The sequence below is a fragment of the Glossina fuscipes genome, unplaced genomic scaffold (genome assembly GCF_014805625.2).
Source record: "Glossina fuscipes isolate IAEA_lab_2018 unplaced genomic scaffold, Yale_Gfus_2 0, whole genome shotgun sequence".
Taxonomy (NCBI): domain Eukaryota; kingdom Metazoa; phylum Arthropoda; class Insecta; order Diptera; family Glossinidae; genus Glossina; species Glossina fuscipes.
The window spans coordinates 43,791,533-43,813,793 of record NW_023998414.1 but is presented as its reverse complement, the minus strand read 5'-3'; the positions used below and the strand labels follow the sequence as shown (position 1 = coordinate 43,813,793).

The window sequence follows — 22,261 nt, the reverse complement described above, 5'->3', positions numbered from 1 at the left end:
TATCCGCATCTAAACAAAAGTCCAAGCAGCCCGAGCCGCCCCATGTTGTGTAGCTTTAATGGAACAGTACCCTTTTCTGTTATCATCTTAGTCATGTGGATTCAATATTATCATCATCTATGCTCAACGACTCAATTAAGATATAAATAGTTATAGTAATATTCACTAAGCTTTTCAAATGAGTAAAAAATAAATTATACAACATTAGGAGAAGGATTGATAAGCACTGAAAACAAAAAATGCCGCATAATTATTATAATTGTTGGAATTTTCGTTTACATCCTAACCGTGCTTTGTGAAGTCGGTGCTTGCACATAAGTACATTATCTCGCACAGACTGTCGATACAATTTTCGATTAAAATAAACGAAATTTTTATAGTAACAATGCAATAATGGTTATTATCAAAGAAATTGATTGAGAAATAAATAAAATTTTACAATAACAATGCCGGCAATGCTTGCGTTTTAACCGATTCGACTCTGATTACTATGTTACTACCACTTGTAAATCTATTGGACATCACAATGCTAATATAATATTATATTATAAGAGCGTTTTGTAACGGATAGCAGGCACATTGCCTATTCTTGCCAACCTGGAAGAAATGCATCTCTCATCTCAGCTCTTCCAACTGTTACAACGCCGTTTCCCTCTGCACACTACTTATCATGAATTATTACGCAATTGGCTGAAATGTACGGAAAGAAATTAGTTAACAATTTCATTCATAGCAATGCGGAAGTATTAACCCGCCTCTATGATCCATAGAAATTGTTTTCAATGTTATGGAGTTAATGTATTGTAAATATTTATAGATCTTTTTATATACATTTAAATTTGCATTCAAGTGTTTATTGCTAACAATTATAGTTTATAACAACAAATGAAAATTTATTAAAGGATATATTTAAGAAGGCTGACAATTGTATTTGTAAACTTCAATACAATAAAATGCCGTTAATTTCAAGGTAGGAATGATCATAATTACTTAACAAATGGAGTAACTTTCATTAGTCTAGACTCTAGCATATATTAAGTTGCAATTTGTTGCCTCACCTACAGTATTTTTCGGAAGAAGCGCCTAGCTACTATTGTCTGTTTGTCAATCTCAAAAGGATGCTTCACGGAAAGAGCTTTAGATCAAACGAAGTCATATCATTTATTTACTATTCAAGAATTCAACATGCAGGCCCTCCAAGGGTCAGTTTACGTGTATCGCAACAAGTTTAGGACTCAGTAAATTTCGACATTTCAAAATTATCCCTCCAAAAGTATAGACTATTATCAAAACTACAAAATTCCAAACGCGATGTTAAAGTAGATGCAGAAGGCAGTTCTATATGACTAATTTCCTAATTGTACTTTACAAATTACAATTAGACTCCCCAGCCGTAAACTAAGAAATTCACTATATCAGAACAGTCATATTATAGACCGTGCCCCATGGTGGCCACGGTACCACGTAGCCACTCCAAATGTGGCAAATATCGCAATCGAACATCCAAACTTTAATAAGCTCAATGGAATGTCAACCCCGTTCACAGCTCATCGCATGATCATTCCGAAAACAAGGTTAGTGATGCTAGACAATAAGTGAATATCCTATTCGAAGGTGGAAAAATCCTGCAAAAGCTTAAACCGAAAAGCATTATTCGAGTAAGAAAATATACGTAGGTCACGTGACAGGTAATTCCAGCAAAGTGCATCTGGCGCAAGAAGGGACCTCTCAGTCTAACTGCATTTAATTAAAGCAATGATAATCTGCGAATTCCTAGTACAGCTCGTAAATACAAAAATAGAACATAAATTTAGAGGGAGGGCACACTTAACCCTGTAAAAGTGCACAGTGAGAAATGACCACATGTAAATTCCAAGAACCGCTTCGACATATGCGTCCAACCCGACCAAGCCTACAGAAAACATAAGCTGTGGTATCAGCTACCACTTCCAGGCTATAAAGGAAAATAAGTATTGAGTAAGGTGGCTGACGCAGTGAAACGCTAAAAACTTCCTAGTGGAAACACAATTGATAGCCGCGCTACCATATTGTTTTACAGGAAATGTAAACAAAAACATATGCTTTTAGAAAGAAAAACAAAGATAGTAGTAGAATTAAAAAATCATTGTGTCAATGTATCAACGAATATCTAAAAATATATGAAGTGAGCGCCCTTGTTTTCACAGCTGTTTCTATTGACGATTTCGCTTAGATAGTTTTCTCATACAGTTTACAAAGTGATCTTGTACATACGTACTTCTTGATCTGGCTCGCATAAGAAGTAATGCATTCATTTACCTTTTTTGTTATAGATTTTAAATTACAAAAAGCAAAATATTTTTCCGTCAATAATTTTGCAGAATTTTTTTGAGTGTCCATATAAGCTTTAAACTCTTCCTTTACTTTTTCTAAAATCTAAAATTGTTCTGAAAAATACCTCTACTTTTGCCTTTCTTTCAACACAGCTGATAAAAAGCGGCAAGCAACAACTGAATAGTATTGAGAAGTGTTAAAATTTTTTTAATAAATTTGTTTACAATAATATCAATCAAGAATGAACAAGAGACCTACACCAGGAATGAACAAGAAACCTACACCAAGAAATAAGAAGAATAAAATTGGCTAAAATTTCGTCATTGATAAGCAACTACACTCACGCTCGCATCGCATTACGTATAGAGTGCACGGATTAACGTGTCTAATTCACATACATATATTTATTTCTCTTTTCCGTTAAACAAAAGTGGCCCTTGTTGCAGGTAAAACGAAACGTGAAGGACTTTGGTATTTTGGTGGTCTGGTCAGCGGGCGCTGCTTGTTGTACCCATCCATTACATTTGATTAAAGTAACGCTTCAAACCCAGCAAGGCAAACTGTCTACCGTACCAATTACCATTAAAATTCTACGTGAACAAGGTATAACATTTTTTAAAACTTCAATTTTTATAATTTTTAACAATTTAAGGTAATTTTAATTTATTTTTTATTTTAAACCTTAAAAAAGGTATCTTCGCTTTATATAACGGTCTCTCGGCTTTAATATTGCGACAGGTACCCTATTCGTTAACACGTTTGTTGTTGCCTTAGTCTTGGCTAATTGATCTCATTGAAGTTTGAAATGAAAGAAGTATTTGTGCTATTAAATCAAAAAAAATTAAAAGTTACTATACAATAGAACAAATTGCAGTGCGAAAAATTTGCTTTCGATTTAAATAAGAGCAGCGAGATGTGAACATTTCGCGGCAATCTGCTATCGCACTTATTAATTAGTCAAATAGTTGCCAGATTTCAAAAAAGTAAAATAGAATAAAATATGGTGGCAATTAGGTGCGATTTAATAGCAAAATTTGTTACACTTTGCGAAGGAGCAAGCAACGCTTGCTTGTCCAAGGCGTCATTTTGAAAATCAGTAAATATTCAATTAACGAAATTTTTTGTTAAAAATCGTGAAATGGCTACGAATGGGTCAATAATAATAACTAATTATGGAAATGTAACTCGAACATGTAAACGTAAACGACAATTTGAAAAGCTTCCGCAAAAGGAACCAGCTCGGGATGAAAGGAAGAAAACCGAAGAGAAAGAAAGAGCAGCCGCTAACAACTCCTGCTTTACAAATGCAGCGTTCAGTTCAACACCTAAGAAAAATTTGCCGAAGAGACGAATAAATTTGCACGGAAACAAGAAGAGTGCGAATGGACAATGTGTTAAGAAGAATATTCAACAAAATATCAATACTGAAGATATATTCAACGAAAATCCTTACGAGGTTGTGAGGAGAATGCCTAAGAAAAAAAAACGTAAAACCGAAGAAAAAGTATGTTTTGAAAATCCAGCTTTAAATTTGGAACTACCAGAAAAACAATTTAATCCTTATGAGGTAATTATGCTGTAAAATAGAAATAAAAAATCTTCATTTCGTAATTATTCTTTACTTTGAAGGTGGTACGTATTAAAAAACTCAACGAAAACGTGAAAAATTGTTTCATAAATAATGCCTTGAATTTGAAAGTGCAAGATAAGTCTGTCTTAATTAATCCTTTCGAAATACAAAGAGTAAGGAGGGAAGAAGAACGCCAAGGACTTCAAATTGAGTCGCATAATTTAAAAATTGGTCTACCATTTAAGCCTAACATGGGATGTCGTATTGATTTCAAAGATTTATCTTTGTCTCAATTAACACCTAGCAAGTTATTGGCAGAGAAGCTAGTCTTCTCGCCCGTTGCAGCAAATAACAGATCTCTGACCGTCATTAATGAAGAATCTCCCACAGATATAAGTAACGAATTGGACTGTTATCAGTTGGTATTGGAAAATAGTATAAATGAGGCTAAGCTACGTAAGAACGGTGTACCTCAAAATTCAGAAAGGAAACTATTGCAAGAATTAAATGAAGTTGTAGAAGTCAATGAAAAGAAGATTAAAACCGCAATAGGAGAGTCATCAGCTAATTTAGTGCCTAAAGCCAATACAAATCCTTTCCTCAACGAAAAAGGAAAATTGGAAAATTTCCAATCGTGTCTAACTGCTCAGGATTTTGACGAATTATATGGTGCAATAGACAGTGATAAAGAGGAGAGTTTTGGTTTGAACCCACATACAGGTTTTGTGCGTAATTATCGGTCAAGTGATAAAAATAAATTAACAAATTGCAAGGAAAGCTTAGAAAAGAAGGAAGACAATGAAGGCTGTCCGAAACAGTCATTGAAAACTATACTACGTTCATCGATACGGAAGCTTGTGCACCACTCAACAACAGCAGCCAAGGAAAACCAAAAGCCCACTCATGGCTTAATTACTAGTATCAGAAGTAGCTTGAGACGTAAGAAAACACCAAGCGATTCACATATTAAAATGGTGCCCATGAAGGTAACAGAAACTTCAATTATTGACACCAATGAGCGTATAATGAAACTGAAAACGACTCTGCCTGGCACAGAGTATATGAAAATTGAGGACTTAACCAATGAACGTAAGCACGGCTTCCGTCACAGCATTAGAAATTCTGGATATAGCGGCGTGAAGCAGCAGTTAATGAGCCGAGTATTTAATAAAAAGCAAGCGGAATGCAATTTTATAAAATGAAAATCGAGTAATTAATACATTAGCACGCCTAGATTTGCTAATCGTCCCTCAACTATTTTGTTCGGACTCTTATTTTAATATAAAAGTACAGTAAGCTTTAATCCACCGCCACAGAATGATGGTACACCAGATTTGTCCTTCCGTTTTTAAGTACTTGATTTGGGGCCGGCTTATGGTTCCTGATATCGAATAAGGTCGACAGCTATTGGTTACGGACTGACTGTAACAAATAGAAAATTTAGAAATGCCGGCAAAATATACATTTTTGTTACCATCGAATGTAAAATCTTTTGACCGCCATTTTAAAAAAGACCCAAACTCACAAATCCAAATAACGATTTTAAATTTAAACGCTAACACTAGTGAGCGTGAAATTATTTGCAAGTAACTAAGAGAATAGGACAGATTGTTTACACATGTAAATGTAGACTTCCCGATAATTTTTGAATAATTATCTAAAAAGTAAGGTTTCGATAACCCCACTTTGGTTGTACCGTTGACCTACATGAATTCTTAACCGAATAGTTTAATATTATGCATAATGTGGTCTTGTAATGAAATTGTCGAGTGAAGCATCGCTGATTTTTTTGCAAGTATTGATGCAAAAAGAGTTTTGATTTTTGAGATCAATTTTTAAATATCAAAAAAAAAAAAAAAATTGGTAACTTGGATGATATTAATGGTATGGATGGTAATGGAAGACGTACTTCCGAAGAAGACGCATTAAAACTTTTAATAGTAACAATTGAAAGAAATAACTGTACTTTAACCATTAAATTCTTGAGCCAAACAAAGAATCTTCAAGCCCTTTGGTCGTCATTCGAACCATTCAAGTTGATAGAAAACAAGATAGCATTATAATTTAATACGAATTCTTACAAATTTTCTTAATTTAAATTGCAAATATTTAGCATTGTCATTTAAAAATGGCCGACCGGTCCGGTCCGTCCGCTAGTTGACAGTTAAGAAAGTTGATGTATATATTATTGATATATATATAGTTTATATATATATATATATGTATTAACTAGAGATGGTGGATAGTACGGATTCGTCGCTAGGCGAATAAAAGGTTTCTTATTTGTTTTTAATACAAATTTTTAAATGTTTATTATTAATGCACATTTCTTCTATGTTGACCTAAAAAAAGCACAATAAAGTTGAAAGGAGTTTCACAATTCAGCCTCCTTCGTTTTTACTAAGATCTATTTATATACACTATGAAGTAGAGGCCTTCTTCGATGTTCTACAGGCTTATAGGCATGTTGATAGACGCTGGCTAAACGCCAATGTTCGGGATAGCCTACCTCTTTGGCACCGCCACCAAAAGTTTTGAACGGCGGCACCAATGTACCTATGTTATAATTCCTTTTTGCGTAAGGCTCTCGGGGACGCGGAATCACCAAAACTTTCTGCGAATGGCGACTGCCCGAACTGCAACCACTATCACTACTAAGCATATCTCCGGCGGCATTGTAATGTGGTATACCAGCGCGAAAAGCTGCCTTGCAAGGAATTCGTCGCAAAGGGGGCTCACAGTGTTGATTACAACATGTCGGTGTGGGTCCAACTTTATGACAAAACCTAGAACGTGCTTTCGTTAAAAAATTGTTACGTTTACAGGCGGACTCTTTAGGTGCCTGGAGTATGTCAGACTCGTCTCCCAAGTATTTTTCACGCAACGCTTTATATTCCTGATCATTTAATATATTTGGAGTAGATTGATATTGTTTGTTATAACTATTCAAAGGCGTACCGTGGCGATCAATGTAGGCTGGATCGTCACGCGAAGCGCCTCGATAACGCGATATTGGACGGCATAGAGTTAACTGAGAATCCTCGTTCACAGAGGGATCTAGACGACGTCCCGAAAAGTCCAGCTTTCGTCTTAATAGATCTTTCTCGAAAAATCCCACCTCTCCCAGCGTGTTACTAAAAACCCCTTCCGAGCGACCAGTATTTTGCGGAGATCCTTCAGAAGGTGTTTTAACGCAAGTAAATACGGCCGGGCCAGCTGATTCGTTGGTGCCATCTATATGACGTGCAGGTAGGGGTTCTTGAGTTGGTTTATAATCCCAACAAATGGCCAAATCCATAGCACCTATTTTCTTCTTCTCAGCTCCTGTTGCCGAAAATGACCTCAAATTATCGTCCGCATTGCAAATCCGACTTTTCGGGCCGCTGGTTTTTGGACGATATATTTTCATTTTTGTGCAGTGCGTAGGACCGGCTTTGTAGGTTTTGACACCCACCCCCGTTGCTATAGGCGCCAAATCCAAATCGAGATTTGAACCATCCAACTGTAACTTACGAAAGGCGGCATCTGTTATGCAATCTGGTAATGGTTGATGATCTAAGTTATCCTGATGCATACGTTTGGCCAATTCGAAATTGGCATATGCCGGTACTACAGGGGAAGGGCAACGTTCATTAGGTTTTTCGGTAATTGAACGCGCCGCCGGCATTTTTTGTTTCCTTTCTTTATCCAAGAGGTCGTGAAGGTCGTCGTTACAAGTGCCTAAATCTTGCGAATTTACTCGAGGTGATAATGAAGAGTTTACAAAACCCCTTGACTGAGGTAAAGGTGACAACAATTTTACATCGCATACATTAAAAGTTTCTGGTTTCGGTTCGGCTAAATACAATTTATTTAGTGTCAGCTCAGGTTCTAACCCATGGTCGCGACGATATTTATTATCTAATAGGTGTTGACGTGACGGATGTTGCTGAGTATAGGGTGTAAGATCACCCGGTGTATATTCCAAATCAAGAGGCTAGAATAAGTGATTTAGAAGTTTATAAACGTGTGACAACAATTTATTTCATTTTTATATATTGGCAGCAAGGTTTACAAGTGCAAATCCGAACGCAAGGGTTGGGTTTCTTGTGAATCGAATACAATTGAAAAAAGAAAAAATATTAAATGTTAGTTTTCAATAAATAAATAAATGTTTATATACACAGATAAAAAATATATATGTATATATGTATGTCCGTAATTCCTCTGTGGTGAAATTGATTGCTTTATAAATGTTCATGTCCGGAAAGTGCTATTGCTTCTTGTTAGCACCCATTTCTTTGCACTTTGAGCTATACTGGTCGATCCGGTCGACCTGACTGACAGCTTGTAAACAAGTGAAACTTTTTTATTGTACAACCAGCAAAAATGTCTAAGCTATGCATAGGCAAAATTCATCGGAGAAAAATGATCGCGCCAAGCATGTAACATAAAGTAATCAATCTCAACAGGGAAAACTTATTATTACGTGTGCGAGTGATTACAAGAGTCTTCTAATGTTGGCGCAAGATTTCACATATCTTGTTTGGAGTTGAAAATTTGCAGCGGATATTGCTGCCACTCAATATTCCTCGAATCGAAGAATTCGAAGAAATCCGTAACAGTGAAAGTTTTTCGAAATTGAATCGTGAACGTATATATATATATATGATATATCCGTTGCTTTCTACTTCAATTTTTACGAATTTGTCAAAGTCTGGGATATACTGCTAAACAATTTTGCTATCTCCATGCTAGGTCGATGATTGATTCGCATATGTCTAAGTCACGGATAAAGTAATAGTTTTTAAACTCCTCCCTTGAGACTCATTCATAATCACCTGCACACAACAGGAGAACGTGTAAAAGCGTCGCCTGCCTCATTCATAACTAAGTTCATTTATGTATTGAAATTTGAATTATGAATAAGATTGGTTGTCTTCTTCGATCAGAAGATCGAAGTAGAACTAGTAGATTAAGAATTCTGCTATACTTCTGGTTTCTTTTCGCATGGATGCAGCACGACCTTGTCAGAACGCAGTAGCGGTTCTATGGTTTCGCATTTTGTGGGGCATTTTGGCTTTTTGTAAAGTTCCTCTAACTTTGGCGAGGGTGCTCTGCCTTCGTGGCAGACAATAGCTTTCCGAGGGAAACTTCGCCATTTATAGCGCGTAAGCATACATTCATGATACTTTCCGGCAAACTCTCTCGTCAATTTATCGGGCAACTCATATGTACTTCGGAAATAACCCCATGGATTTTGATTAACTCTAAATATACGCAAGAAATCAAATCGATTATAAAATGATTGTGGAAATCTTTCAGTACATTTTGGCGCAATCAAGCAAATGGCCGCGATCGTTTGCGACAAATTTGGTGGCACCACGATTGGTTCTGGGTCGCGGAGGATACCATTTCGGCAATTCCCAATTTCCTAACCGGTTTGCGGTGTAAGCTTTTTCGAACTAATTGTAAAAAATGAAAAGAAAATCGGAAATTAAAAACAATTTTTGAAATTTTTGTTTTCGCGCGAATGCGGGCAGGAAAGATTGCGATTAGTAAAGGATTTAGTACGATTTCCTCTGACAGGCATAACCACCTGTTTTATTTGCTTTAATACGATAATTTATAACATTTTAATCCTCGTTGGGTAAACAAATTGTAAAAAAAAAAAACAAAAAACACAAATTTTCTAAATCTCAATGCAAACATACTCTACGCCCCTTACACTAACCCCCGGCGGCAGAGTATTTCTTACATTAAAGTAAAAGCGCAAAGTAAGTGTAAAAAATTCAAAGCAGAAACGTCCTCCACCTAATCAGCGGGCAAATGAAATAAAAATGCATCTGATTGGATTTGTTGCTAAATATATATTTATGTATAGAACATTTTCGAGAAATTATATTAAAAGCAAACTTGAAAATGTTAAGATTATCTACTCGAATGCATTAATTAATGCATTTTTTCGTTTCGTTTGAGTCGCCGAAAGGGAATGTATACAAATATATAGATATGTACATATACATACATACATACATACATATATATCATTCCATATGCCGTATTTTTCGAATTTTTTAGTTCGCAACTTCTTGCATAGAAAAACGGACTCCACTTGTGGGTGCGTCCGATGGTCGGAAGATAAAATTGAAGTATTCTTTCAATAAATCGCTTCTAAATTTGAGTTTTGAAGGGAGTGACAACAATAGTTCAGTAATGCGTAAGTAATGCGAATGGTGACATTAACGAGATCTGAATAATGCTAGCACGAGATATGTTAGCAATAAATTAAAAATTTTCATTTGAAGGTAATATTAAATAATATTTCAAAAATAGTCTTACAAATTTGAAATGGGTCTTACTAGTCCGGGAAATACGGTGCATACATAGGTATAATATTTTCGAAAATTTTCAAAGCATATTAAAATAAAATAGTTTGAAAATTTCCAGCGGGTGCCAGTTATATGCCACCACGATTGAAAGAATTTTACACCCTTCAGATGCTTGCAAAAAAAAAGACACCAATTATATGATGTTCGCTTCTTCTTTTTTTATTGATATGCGGAGCTTGACATATGTAAAAAACATTTCCAATTTAATACCAAGCACATAACTACATTTCAATGGAAGCGAGACAAGCGACTGACTAAGCATGGATTACATAAAAGTCATTTATCTGTCGAGTTTAGCGAAAGGAAAAATAAATTAATAAAAAAAGCTCTACTACAAACAAACAACACCTTCTCATCGTCCTCCCTACATACAACGATAATTATTCATTTTTTTTCGTTTGTTTACCTTTTTCCATAGTTTGCTTGCTTTTTATTTTATTTAATTATTATATATGCAAATGTTAAAAGAAATTTGATACATAATGGCATTCATTCCTTAAGATGAATGAATAATCGCATCTAACCACAAAATCTAATAATTTCGCACATTCAAGCGAGCAAACTTGATGACAAGCGAATGATATAAGAGGAGAGCATGGCACGCGTCTATTTGAAAGTCCGCCCAGTTAACAAACTACTGGTCTTATTTCCCCTCCCCTGCCCTCACCCCCTGGCCTCTTTTTTCATTGCCGCCGTGCGTCATATAAATCTTCACACATTCAAATTTACTTTTTACTTCAACATTATCATCATCATCATCATCATCATCATCACGACGGCCTATCAAAGTTTTATTGTATGTAAATAATTAAATTTTTACGGTAATTACTGCGGCGAACACTTGAAATGGATAGAAGAAAAGTTGCGTTACACTTGTCATTATTGACGGAATTGATTGAATTGAGAATTTTCTTTTTTTGCTTTGCGGGTTGACGATGATAATCCTTGTAAACTAGATTTAGTTGTGCTAGTCCGTTGCGGTGGCGATCAAGCCTTCGCTTTTCGTTTATATGGAAAATTGATTTTAAACTCAATTAGCAAAACAGTCTGTCTTGCATCGGTCTTTAGCTCTTCTCACCAAGTACACCAGCCTGGTGCTGCTGCTACGATATTAATGGCAGCCAGCATATGATGAGCCTTTGATAGCTAAGAAATCTCTTGGGTAACATTTATCACATTGTCTGCGTTTTGAGGATTATAAAGGCCAGTCAAAAAGCTATGTGTTATTGTGTTTGTTTGTTAAAACTTGCGAACTGAAATTGTAAGCGTCTTCAACCCCATTTCATAGTAGTTATGTACGCGCCATGCTTGCCATGCTCGCCCAGTGTTATTTGCTAAGGTACTTATAACACGTGTTCTTTGTTGTTTATTAAGCTGAAATCTTTCATTCTTACACTTGTTATATTTTATTGTACTCTTCACAGCATACTTACATAAATATATATGTAGGTAACCTCAGCGTGCGATAAACTACAAAAAAAAAAAATAGTTAGTTACTGAGCACACCGACCGACCACCTTTCTCTTCAACTGTACTATTATCTATTTAAAGCAATTTAACGCTTCTCTAATTCCATTTGTGCATCTTGTCTGCACTAAATGTAAAGCAATGGCAATATAAAAGCAGATGTCGTCCTTAGTCATTTTCTATTTCAATTAAATTAACTTAATACCATTGACGCTTAAGTTTAATCGATGCCTATTGGACGAGGAAGAACTTTTAATTGTTCAATTACATTTTACTACAAAACGCTTTTTACACAACGATTTTTAACACAAATTCCTTTAAATATATACACACGTCTAAGTATATAATGTTATTTATCTATTTTACGATAGTTTTAACAGTTGAAGCGAAAAAAAAATTTCTTTCTCGGAAACAACTTAAGATGTGCATACTTATGCACCATATATTTGGGGCACGTTGCCATGCAACTTACTCAATAGTTTGTTTATTATACCCAACAATAAAATATGAAAGTAATATCATTTTTATTTCTGTCTGCCGTTCCGGCAATCGGCAAACCTATCATCACCACCTATGTAAGTTTAACTTGTTTCATTCACTTCCTCTCCAACTGGCCACTTCTAACTAAAGAAAAAATTGATGATTTGGCTCATATTGGGGATTGAATTAGGAAAAGATCAAACGTGAAATCGAAATTTCAGTTCACATTCACATGGGACACTACCAACGCTTCTAGATGCTGATATATTAGGGTGGGGTTGAGTCATACGCATCAATCTAGATGTGACCCGGAAAGCTGAACCTAAGTTATTACATTTTTAAATCTCTTCCCAAGTAAGAAAAAAAAAAGAAAAAAAAAAATATATTAAATTTTTCAACTTTTGGCGAATCGCGATTTCTTAGAAACTTTTTAAGATTTATATTAATTATCGAAAAAGTTCTTTGCTTATGAACGATTGCATTAGAACACATTGCGAATCCTCACGCACGCCTCTAAGACATTTTCAATATATATTACCTGGGTCTAAAGAATCGCTAAAATAAAAAATTGGCGAAAATTTACCCAACGTGTATATCGTAAAAACATTTTGTCTTTATGTCTTATGCTCTGGATATATATGTAACTCACTTCACGAGAAGGACCTTTAAATTTGAACTTTACATGTATATGGTCCGTGAGAAACGAAATATAATGCATTTAGAGATGATTATGATATGACCTTGTGAGGTTAGGAAACATACCTGATTGGCACTGAAATTCAATGACATGATTTGATTGCAGCTATAAAAAAAAATAAATAAATAATAATTAAAATGGAAAATGTGGATTTTATATTTATATCAAAAATGTATGAATAATTATTTCGAATTTTTTTTTTTTTTTGATTTGTTTCTTTAAATCATTTAAACTTTTTCCGATTCGATAGTAAAATAGAAGAAAATGTCCGATGAAAAACTCATTTCGGTTTAACAATTAAAAAAACGTTTCTCCAAATGAAAGGGGAAACGTCTACTTAGTACTGGTAGTATTGGTATTTATTTGAAGGTTACCATCGCAAACTGTTTTTATGGAATACCGACGCAGCGACGAAAAATAAATAAACATTCATTGCCTTAGTTATCGGGAAATTGAAAAATTAACATAAAAATGCAAAACGAATTTTTCTTCGCCTACAAGCAGCGACTCTTAAGTACAATTTTTATAAAAAATTATTATTATATATTTTTTTAAAATAAATACGATGGGCGTGTCAGTGTCAGTAAAAATGAAAATGAAAGGAATTCATAGAGACGCTGGGGCGTGTTTATCAATCGCTTAGCTATGGAGTGAAAATATTGCGCATGCTTTACAATAAGCAGCATCTTCTGCCTCTCATTACCCACATAGTGTATATATCATAATAAAACAATTCTTTAAAGCGATGGGCACATCTGGTCTTGTCGCTGTAACAACAACATTGCCCTGGAAGCTATTACTAAACACAAATGATGCTCTTCGCGGTCATGTTGCACAGACTCAATTTCCGTTTTCCCCACAAAATAACGCCTTCATTTTATTGCGTTGTATCGTCTGTCATACAAACGTTTGTAACTCCTCTACTCTTCTCCGTGCAAAATAATCGTGAACACCAAACTATCTCCTTTAGATTTGATATTGTTGTTGTTGTTTTTATTGAAATATTTGTTATACAAACACATATACGCATACACACATGCACACACACACACACACACATACGTACACACAAAATTGTACTCTTAAAATTAAACAAAAAATTATTAAAGTCCAAGACAGTATAACATCGATTGTTCGTTAGATGGACAGAAAGGTTTCTATAATAATGTCTTCATAGTTTCTTCGTCTTCTTCTTCTTCTTCTTTATGGCGTCTCCAATATATGGTTTAAGTAGGCTATATAGCAAATAGCCAATTTCAGAATTTCAATTTTCGATAATTTTTTGTCGGGTGGTAAAGTCGGTAACAATTTGCGTAGCTCGGCGAATGAAACGTTGAAGGCTTCGACACGTATACGTTCTCGAGTAGCATGAGCGGTACGATATTTCAAGGTTGCACGCCGGCGCCGACGTCTCTCTTCGCGCGACAAGCCAACCAATTCGGCCGGATCTAAATGAGTTATTGGCGTGGTGCGTCGACGAGGCGCTGGTGTTGGTGGCGGCAGTGGTCTTATCTGCTGCGGTGGTGTCTCACATGCCATACGAGCCTGATACCGTTTATCGACATCGAAGGCTGCATAGTCTTGATTCTCGACATTGTTAAGATCTTGTAAATAATAACGACCCACAGCTATATTCTGAGAGGGTGGCATCATCTGATTCATATCATAGACCATTGTCTTACGATGCAGTGACAATTTTAAAACTATAATTATAAAAAAAAAACAGTTAAAAATTAAATAACATAGTTTTTTACTTCAAATTCGATTCATTTATAATTCAGTTCGTTTTTGGCTCACCGTTCGATAGCACACTTGTGGGCGGCGGTAGTTTTTTTTTTTTTTTTAAGCTACTATTTTCCTAACATATGCCTCTGTAGTCTTTAATTGTATTATTTATGATATTTAGTGTATTTACGCTCTTAAGGGGTTAACTATTTATATAACGATGGGAATAATTGTGTGCGTACAATTGTATACACCCTTTCCCTTTATTTGTTCTTTTTATTATTATTTTTATAAATATTGATTTGTATATATTTTCACACCTGCATTTATTTTGTTCTGCCATCAGAGAGACATCACGTTTTCCAATAAACCATAAAAATTTAATATTCATTAAACTAACGAGCAACAAATATTAGGAAACCGCAGAAAATATTCAAAAAGTTCAATATCATTAAATATCGTTACTAAATTAAGTGAACAGGTGGGCGGGACCTACTCTCTAAAGACATTTAGATTTCTATATAGATAGATTTCTAGACATTTATCATTTCTATAGATACATTTTCTAAATAGAGTATATAAAGTCATTCTTTTACATATATACCCTTTCATTCTTTTGTATCGTTCATTCTTTTATATAAATACCGTTTAATACTTTTCAAAAAAAATTTCAATAAACAGTTTGAACGATTTGTAAAAGTTGCTCGCAGGCATTCTGGGGACGTCTCCTATATGTGCGGGCACGGCGGTGATTAGGAAGGGTTATAGCAAAGAAGTGGTGAAGGAAGAGGCAGTAAGTTTTATGAAAGTTCACCTTGAAAGTGAAGACATCGGTTACGGCTTAGCTTTTCCTACTAATCTGACCTCAACTTGTTAGTGTATGATCTCTAACTGAAGGAATACGGGGGACACAAGGTACTGCCGTCTGCAGTACGCGTAGACAGCGTTTTCTCAACACGAGGAAGGGACAAAAAGAGAAGGAAGAGAAATTTGTAAATTATTTAGATCTTATAATGGAAATATTCTCCAGGGGTGCTTCGCGGGGCTGTGCCAATCGAATTTTGGTTTAAAACGTCTTTAGACTATACCGGACTCTAAAGGAAATGATGTTTTCGTAGCTTTGTAGTCTTTTAGTCTGCAGTTCGTAGTAGTCTGTAGGAAAATAATCGCAGTTTTAGTGGCTTCTGCGGTTAACTTCTTCTTCTTCGTCTCTGGCTATGGGATTTTACACCATCAAAATCATAGATCTAAATCGTATCTTTAAAGACTTTGCTTCTTTTTTTTAAATTTTATCAAACTTATTTTATCGTTTCCGAATATAACTGAAATCTTTGACACACTTATTTCTCTATCTATGATAATTTTCATTTCTGGCGCTCGGTCCAAGTAAAAATTCAATTTCGGCGGGTCTTTCGCACTACGACAATTTGTCGAATAAGTATTAAATACATATTGAAAAGATTGTTTTCATGAAAAACGCAGAATTACAGCACTATGCAAAATCCGTCCCACTAATCGATCAAGTTATTTGCTATTATTATGAAAATCCCATATTTGATGATTTGAGTTTTCGCGAAACCCAGTCGAGTTCTAAGAAACCAGAAAGTGTTAAAAATGGTAAAACCCAACGCACATTCAAAATATTTTCGCAATAATATTTACCTTGTAACTTGCTTGTAATATATAGATATAAAAGCACAATGACAGATACCATGGAAGAAGCGGACATGAAAGTATTGTTCCGGACAAAGGTAAAAAAAAATTTGGAATTTTATTTCACTGTGCCACTAAAATAACCCACGAGCCCAGCACATTAGATCCGAATATAGCCAATCTAGATGGGCCATACAGATGTCTCCTTCACTGTTTTTCTCCTGATTTTGCTCAAGAAATTGTTGATGGAACTGATCTCTATACCATTCGAACAAGCCTATGATAAACGGTCCTTAGACTATAACAACTTTGTTACTCTTCAATAAAAATGAAAAGCATCTTTCAAAAAAATCATCCAAATCACAATCGCTTATACATGATCGGACCATCTAAATGAGACATTTTCATTTATTCCCGTAGACCAACGACTCTCAAGACAATGACAAATAGATCACATTTCGCAAAACAACACAAGTGTGTCTGCAAGATATTTATTGAACGTAGTCTCATAACGTACGCATACCGTTGTGAAATGTATTCCGGACAAGAAGACAAAACAAATAGACGACCAAATGGGCCAAAGTCGTCTTATGATTAGCTAAAGTTATATTAAAAATGACGAACTTTATAGCATTTTCGATAATTTTTACACATCATTGCCCCTGGCATACTATTTAGCGAAACAGGAGGTCCATTTTGTCGAAACTGTACGACAGAATGGATTGCCTAATTGCACAGTCGCGGGCAGGGAGAATGTAATGGAGATAACGATTCTTAGGAGAACTTAAGGAACGAAGATATTTCTCATCACGATACTTTTGACCTGGCAGCACGGTTGTTATTATGTTGTCTGCAACCCGTACTGTATGCCTTGCAACCTGTAGACAATATCAGTCAATTCATATGATAAGGTATTAAGGCAAAAAGATCAACATCTCTTTCTCAAGAGTAATGCAAGAGGATAATATGCATAGAGGAGGAGTGGACAAGATGAATAGCTACTTAGGTCGCTATCGTATAGTAGTCAAAGGCCGCAAATGGTACCTCCGCCTATTTTATCATTTATAAGCCCTTGCCATAATAAATTCGTGGGTACTTATAAAAAAAAAATCCATTGTCGATGGTATCCCAAACAAACAACAAACACTAAACCTTGTAGTCTAGTTCTGCAATGATTTGCCAGATGTTCTTTGCTTTGTGGCATCGCATATAAACGAGGTCGACCTACTAATATTACCTACTACGTTAGAACAAGTTTACAGTCGCAAAAAACCTACAGAGGCATCTCACCCTTTGCCGTCTATGGACGTATGTCACTGGCCAATATTTGTACGGGTACCACATAGCAAAGTCACGTAGCAAATGCAATAATTAAATGCGAAAAATAGTTGTTTCATGAATTTTCATTTTTGTAATATAACGAGAAGTATTATGTTATTTTGGAAATGAACGAAAAACTCTTATGTGATCTTTTTTATATCCATCACCGAAGGATGGGGCGTATACTCATTTTGTTTTTCTCCATAATGTATGTAGTAGTCAGAGGCCCTATAAAATATATATAGTCTTGATCAGCGTGAAAGTCTGAGTTGATTTAGCAATGCCTGTCCGTGTGGGTAGTATGTATTGTTGGCACTCTCCTGGTCGCAAAAATAAAGATATCGACTGTAAATTTGGTAGAAATATTGAAAGTTTCTGCACTCTACTCTTCACGTGCAAAATGGAAACAATCAGCGAAGCCCACACAACGTTGCGAGTAATTAAATTTTATATCTTTTTTACTCTTTTGAGATGTCATGCTTATTTCTCAAATAAGGATATATTATCTGAAATAGATGTGGGGGATACGGCGATCACTTTTTTCTTAATAATACCAGCGATGTGGGTATCAAATAAAAGAACTTGGTGAGTAGAATGCTAAAAGCATATTGACGGGTATGCGGGATCCGGCCCCCGCCGAATACAACTTTCTTACTACACTCATTTTCCATTTAATTTCAATTTTTTTTTTATTAGTAAACATTCATGCATTTAAGGGTTAAGTGATTTTGTTAAATGCAAAATATTTATAAACTTTAATTTTGGAAATCGAAAACAATAAAAAGAATAGAAAACATTTTTCCCCGAAAAAATCGCCCAACAATCGGTTAAAATCTCTCAATTGAAAACGTCTAAGGCACTTGATTTGATAACTTGATGCCACTAAACAGCTGCACTTGAAATTTAATATAATAAATATATATATATTTGTATAATTGTTCGTGAATTTGAAAGCGCTGGAAAAACGGCCAATTTGAAAAATATTTCGTCTTGAGAGACCCGCAATAAAAACCTTACATTGTAAGACCGAATTAATTTGTTTTATTCACATGGAGATTTTCAATGCACATGAAACATTTCCAATATCATTCTTGAACACTTAAGGGTCATTTAAAACAACAAAGAAAAAAATATTGGAAACATTTTATAAGATAGGATTACGCCTTAAAAGAACGTTGCAAATCTTTTTCGCGAGCAAAAATTCCGATTATATTATTTCGGAGCCTTTCGGAGCCATTTACTCGTTATTCTCTCGTGTTTTATTTGAGATGAGAACGCAAGGGGACATCGTTCTCCACTCACGAGAACGAGCAGGATCAGGTTTATCTCAGTGCCATCGAAGTTCTTATCTCCCAGTTTTATCCCATTTACATGAAATGATTCCACAAAGAGAAATTTATCGAATTTTTTGCAAATCAACTTCAGTTGCCTTCACAGTAAACAGGAACGATTCTTATTTGTAGTCAAGTTAATGATTTTTTAACATTAAATTTTTCATTCCTATGGTTCCATTATTCCAAGTAGAGTACATTTCGCGTTAGCAAAGTACACCGACGTTTTATTTAGGTTTAACAAGTAAAAACCTTATAGTGAACCATGGCCTATCATTGAATACGCTACGCCATTTCACTTAATACATTTACACATTGTAACTTTCCAAAATAAGGCATTATATGGGAAGCGCTCACCAAAGTGGCCCGATCTAAAGCATTTTTATCAGCGCTATACCAAATTTACGCAAATTTCATCAAAATGTGTGAAAAATTGTTTCCTACAAGCGGAGCACAAGAATACAAGACGGATAGGCGATCGAACGGACAAACGGACTGCATAATACAAGATGAATCTATCTCATGTGTTTTCGCGTATTGTACATACACCTAGACAAAGTTAATACATCCTTGTACAACAAATAGTATAGCGTACAAAAAAAGTTTTCTTAAAACAAGCTTATATCCAAACGAAGTGAACCGAAGTGGTATGCGAAATTTCTCCCCTGTCGCTTAGAGCTTAGGGCACTTAAGTTAATTCGATTTTTTCTAAACGTGTTACAATTTTATATACTATATATTTTTGTCATTGTACATATAGAGAAATTGTATTGCCCTCAAAACTGAAAATGGATTTTCAGCAAGGTCAAGCATAAGGATGTACTCATCACCTAAATAGGGAGTCTTCATGCGAAACGCGAAAGCGAATTAAATTTATAAATATAAAGAAATGAGAAATTCACATGTATATGTAAATGTAGATATATTAATATTTACACGATCTATGAATTATTGCATATGTAATATATCAAAGCAGGCATAGTTGTAACGAATATTTCACAGCCACGGCCAATACCCACTATGAAGCGTGAAATGTTACCTTTGCTATGTAAATAAAAATTGTATAAAACTATTTTTATTCCTGTTTCAGATCTACCTATTAGCCGAGTTTATTGCCACAATTTTCTGTTCTCTTATTATTGATAAGTTACGAGTTGCAAGTACTTGCAATAGGATAGAGAAGAGAAAAACCTTGCGTCCATAAATATTTAAAATGAAAGCTGGGCAATGCTGCGACCATCAAATACTATCTATCACTACGATCTAATACAAGTCTCTATTTCTTTTCGTAATAGAATTCCAAAAATTGGCCGTTTGTTTCCAAGCGGTAGTCTCCATATGACAGAGAGTCTAAAACGTAAGCTGATGGGACATAAATTTACTTTGTTGCCATGCAAAAGCTGAATTTTTAATGGGCGATCTTATACCTTATGGATTCTAGGGATCAATTTTCATCATAATATACTAGAAAATAGTACCTTTTGTCATAAAACGGTGCACGGAAATGAACAACCAGATGTCCATTATGAAAATTGGTTATTGATTTTTATGTCAAACTATTAACCTATTAACCTTAATGTGAAATATTACAAATGAGACTGTTTTCCTATATGAAGTCCAATCAGTTTTGCGCACGAACGTTTATATACGATAGAGTTTAAAGCATCGGGCCATCCGATCTAAATTTCTTACATCACTCAGCGATTTTTGACGACGAAGGTATGCCTCTCTTGACCTCTCCTGATACGCACAAGGTTAATATGCCCGATACCACAAGTAGGGTGAGGTATAAATATTGTGTATTGCTTCCTCTTCCCTTATGACAATGCATTTTTTAATGAGAATTTGGGTAATTTTGACTCAACCAACGTATAACCTGGAAATCTCTCCGTCCTATTATTACTTGTTTCGCTCTTTACACAACTCCCTTACTTATGGAGGCCGATAAAAATCATTCGGTTTTTGTTTTTCTAGAAGCATAATGGCATAATAGATGTAATAGAAAAATTCCAAAAGGGCGCACAATATGTTAAACAAATTTCAACATCAATACTTTCCTTCTCCAATAGCTGACCAAGCATTTAAGAAGCCGGGCAACCTTCGGACTTAATTATAAAAGTATTAGAAGTGTAAAAAATTTAAAGATAAAGTTTAATATTGACTGTATGTATGTGATTAAATTTCGTGTCATTTCATCGTAGTATAGAACTGAAACCACTGAAACTGAAGTCATTATTAGTTGCAAAAGCAACTAGTAGTAGTAACGTCATACCAAAGAAATGGTCAGCGTTTTCCAACAAAACAAGCTTAAATGGACAACGCACGAAACCTACAAATTTATTAGTTCCATTTGTTACATATATAGATCGCGATCGCGCGCTAATAGAAGCAATACAAATCTTTCCTGAAAAATTATTCCATATGTAATTGATATAAAACGCACACAAGTCACTTTGTTTCATGTAAATATGACATAAAACAAATTAGATAAAGATATTAAAAAATTTTATATATTAGAAAAATTAGAAAAAGTCGATATGATAAAATTTATCAATACTTTTTATTAATTTTAGTTATATCTGCGTAGTTTTTTTTTGCCACAATATGATTGAATTTTGCAGTTAAATTAGGAGGAAAAATTTGTAATCATAGTATAGTTTTTACGTGGAAATTTTTGCATGGTTATTTTTGCGAAGAATTCTTGTAATTATCCCTAAAAATATTTATAATAGTATTTTAAAATGATTTATTTTGACAATCTTAAAAGGTTTTTTTTTATATTTTGTTTTCCATTAAATTTCATTCAACATTTAGTTAAATTTTGAAACAAAACGTTTTTCAGCATATGCTATCCAATTGAGAAATTAATTAGTTTAACTTAATTTTTATTTGTAAATTTTATACATTTCTTACGTTTTGTATTCCTCACAAATTCTAATTAGTAACTGTCACGTATGTAAAAGTTTGCAGCATCCTTTTATATTCCACTTAATATGAAATCCTTCGTCTGTTAAGCAACCCTATATCAAAATGAAATTGTATGCTGGGCCAATCAAAAAACATCATTTCTGATTTGTGGTAGATGAAATATCTAAAATGGCGTCGTGACTCCGCCTCTTACAAAAATATGAAACATACAAATTATTTTCTTAATAAAATTTTTAAATTATTGGATTTTTAATTAATATTAATCTATTACATGTATTTATTTAATATTAACGTAATTTATAAATTTTTCTCATTAAGTTATTTCAATGCTAAACAACTCTGCCTTAGTAGATGTCGAATTTTTGATTCAGACATGTTTCTTTTTTCTCGAACTGTTTCTACTTTA

General features: G+C 34.6%; 3 protein-coding genes across 4 annotated transcripts; 1 reads left to right on the top strand and 2 right to left on the bottom strand.

The window, feature by feature from the left end:
• Positions 1 to 3,206: 3,206 nt before the first annotated feature.
• Positions 3,207 to 5,235, top strand: LOC119635175. The gene is made up of 2 exons (XM_038029819.1): positions 3,207 to 3,880; positions 3,943 to 5,235. The coding sequence occupies exons 1-2, from the start codon at positions 3,452 to 3,454 to the stop codon at positions 5,083 to 5,085; spliced, it is 1,572 nt and encodes a 523-aa protein (XP_037885747.1). The 5' UTR covers positions 3,207 to 3,451; the 3' UTR covers positions 5,086 to 5,235.
• A 990-nt stretch (positions 5,236 to 6,225) lies between these two features.
• Positions 6,226 to 12,990, bottom strand: LOC119634453. The gene is made up of 4 exons (XM_038028659.1): positions 12,964 to 12,990; positions 9,191 to 9,327; positions 8,856 to 9,132; positions 6,226 to 7,859 (listed from the first exon to the last, which is right to left on the bottom strand). Exons 1-4 carry the CDS (start codon positions 12,988 to 12,990, stop codon positions 6,291 to 6,293), a joined length of 2,010 nt encoding a protein of 669 aa, XP_037884587.1. The 3' UTR covers positions 6,226 to 6,290.
• Positions 12,991 to 14,045: 1,055 nt separating this feature from the next.
• LOC119644597 (T-cell acute lymphocytic leukemia protein 1 homolog) lies at positions 14,046 to 21,872 on the bottom strand. Of its 2 annotated transcripts, none has more exons than XM_038044200.1 (2): positions 21,841 to 21,872; positions 14,046 to 14,601 (listed from the first exon to the last, which is right to left on the bottom strand). In XM_038044200.1, the coding sequence occupies exon 2, from the start codon at positions 14,570 to 14,572 to the stop codon at positions 14,102 to 14,104; it is 471 nt and encodes a 156-aa protein (XP_037900128.1). In that variant the 5' UTR covers positions 14,573 to 14,601; positions 21,841 to 21,872; the 3' UTR covers positions 14,046 to 14,101. The 2 variants fall into 2 exon arrangements, with proteins under 2 accessions (XP_037900128.1, XP_037900127.1); XM_038044199.1 differs by lacking the exon at positions 21,841 to 21,872 and adding an exon at positions 14,696 to 14,754.
• Positions 21,873 to 22,261: the final 389 nt, after the last annotated feature.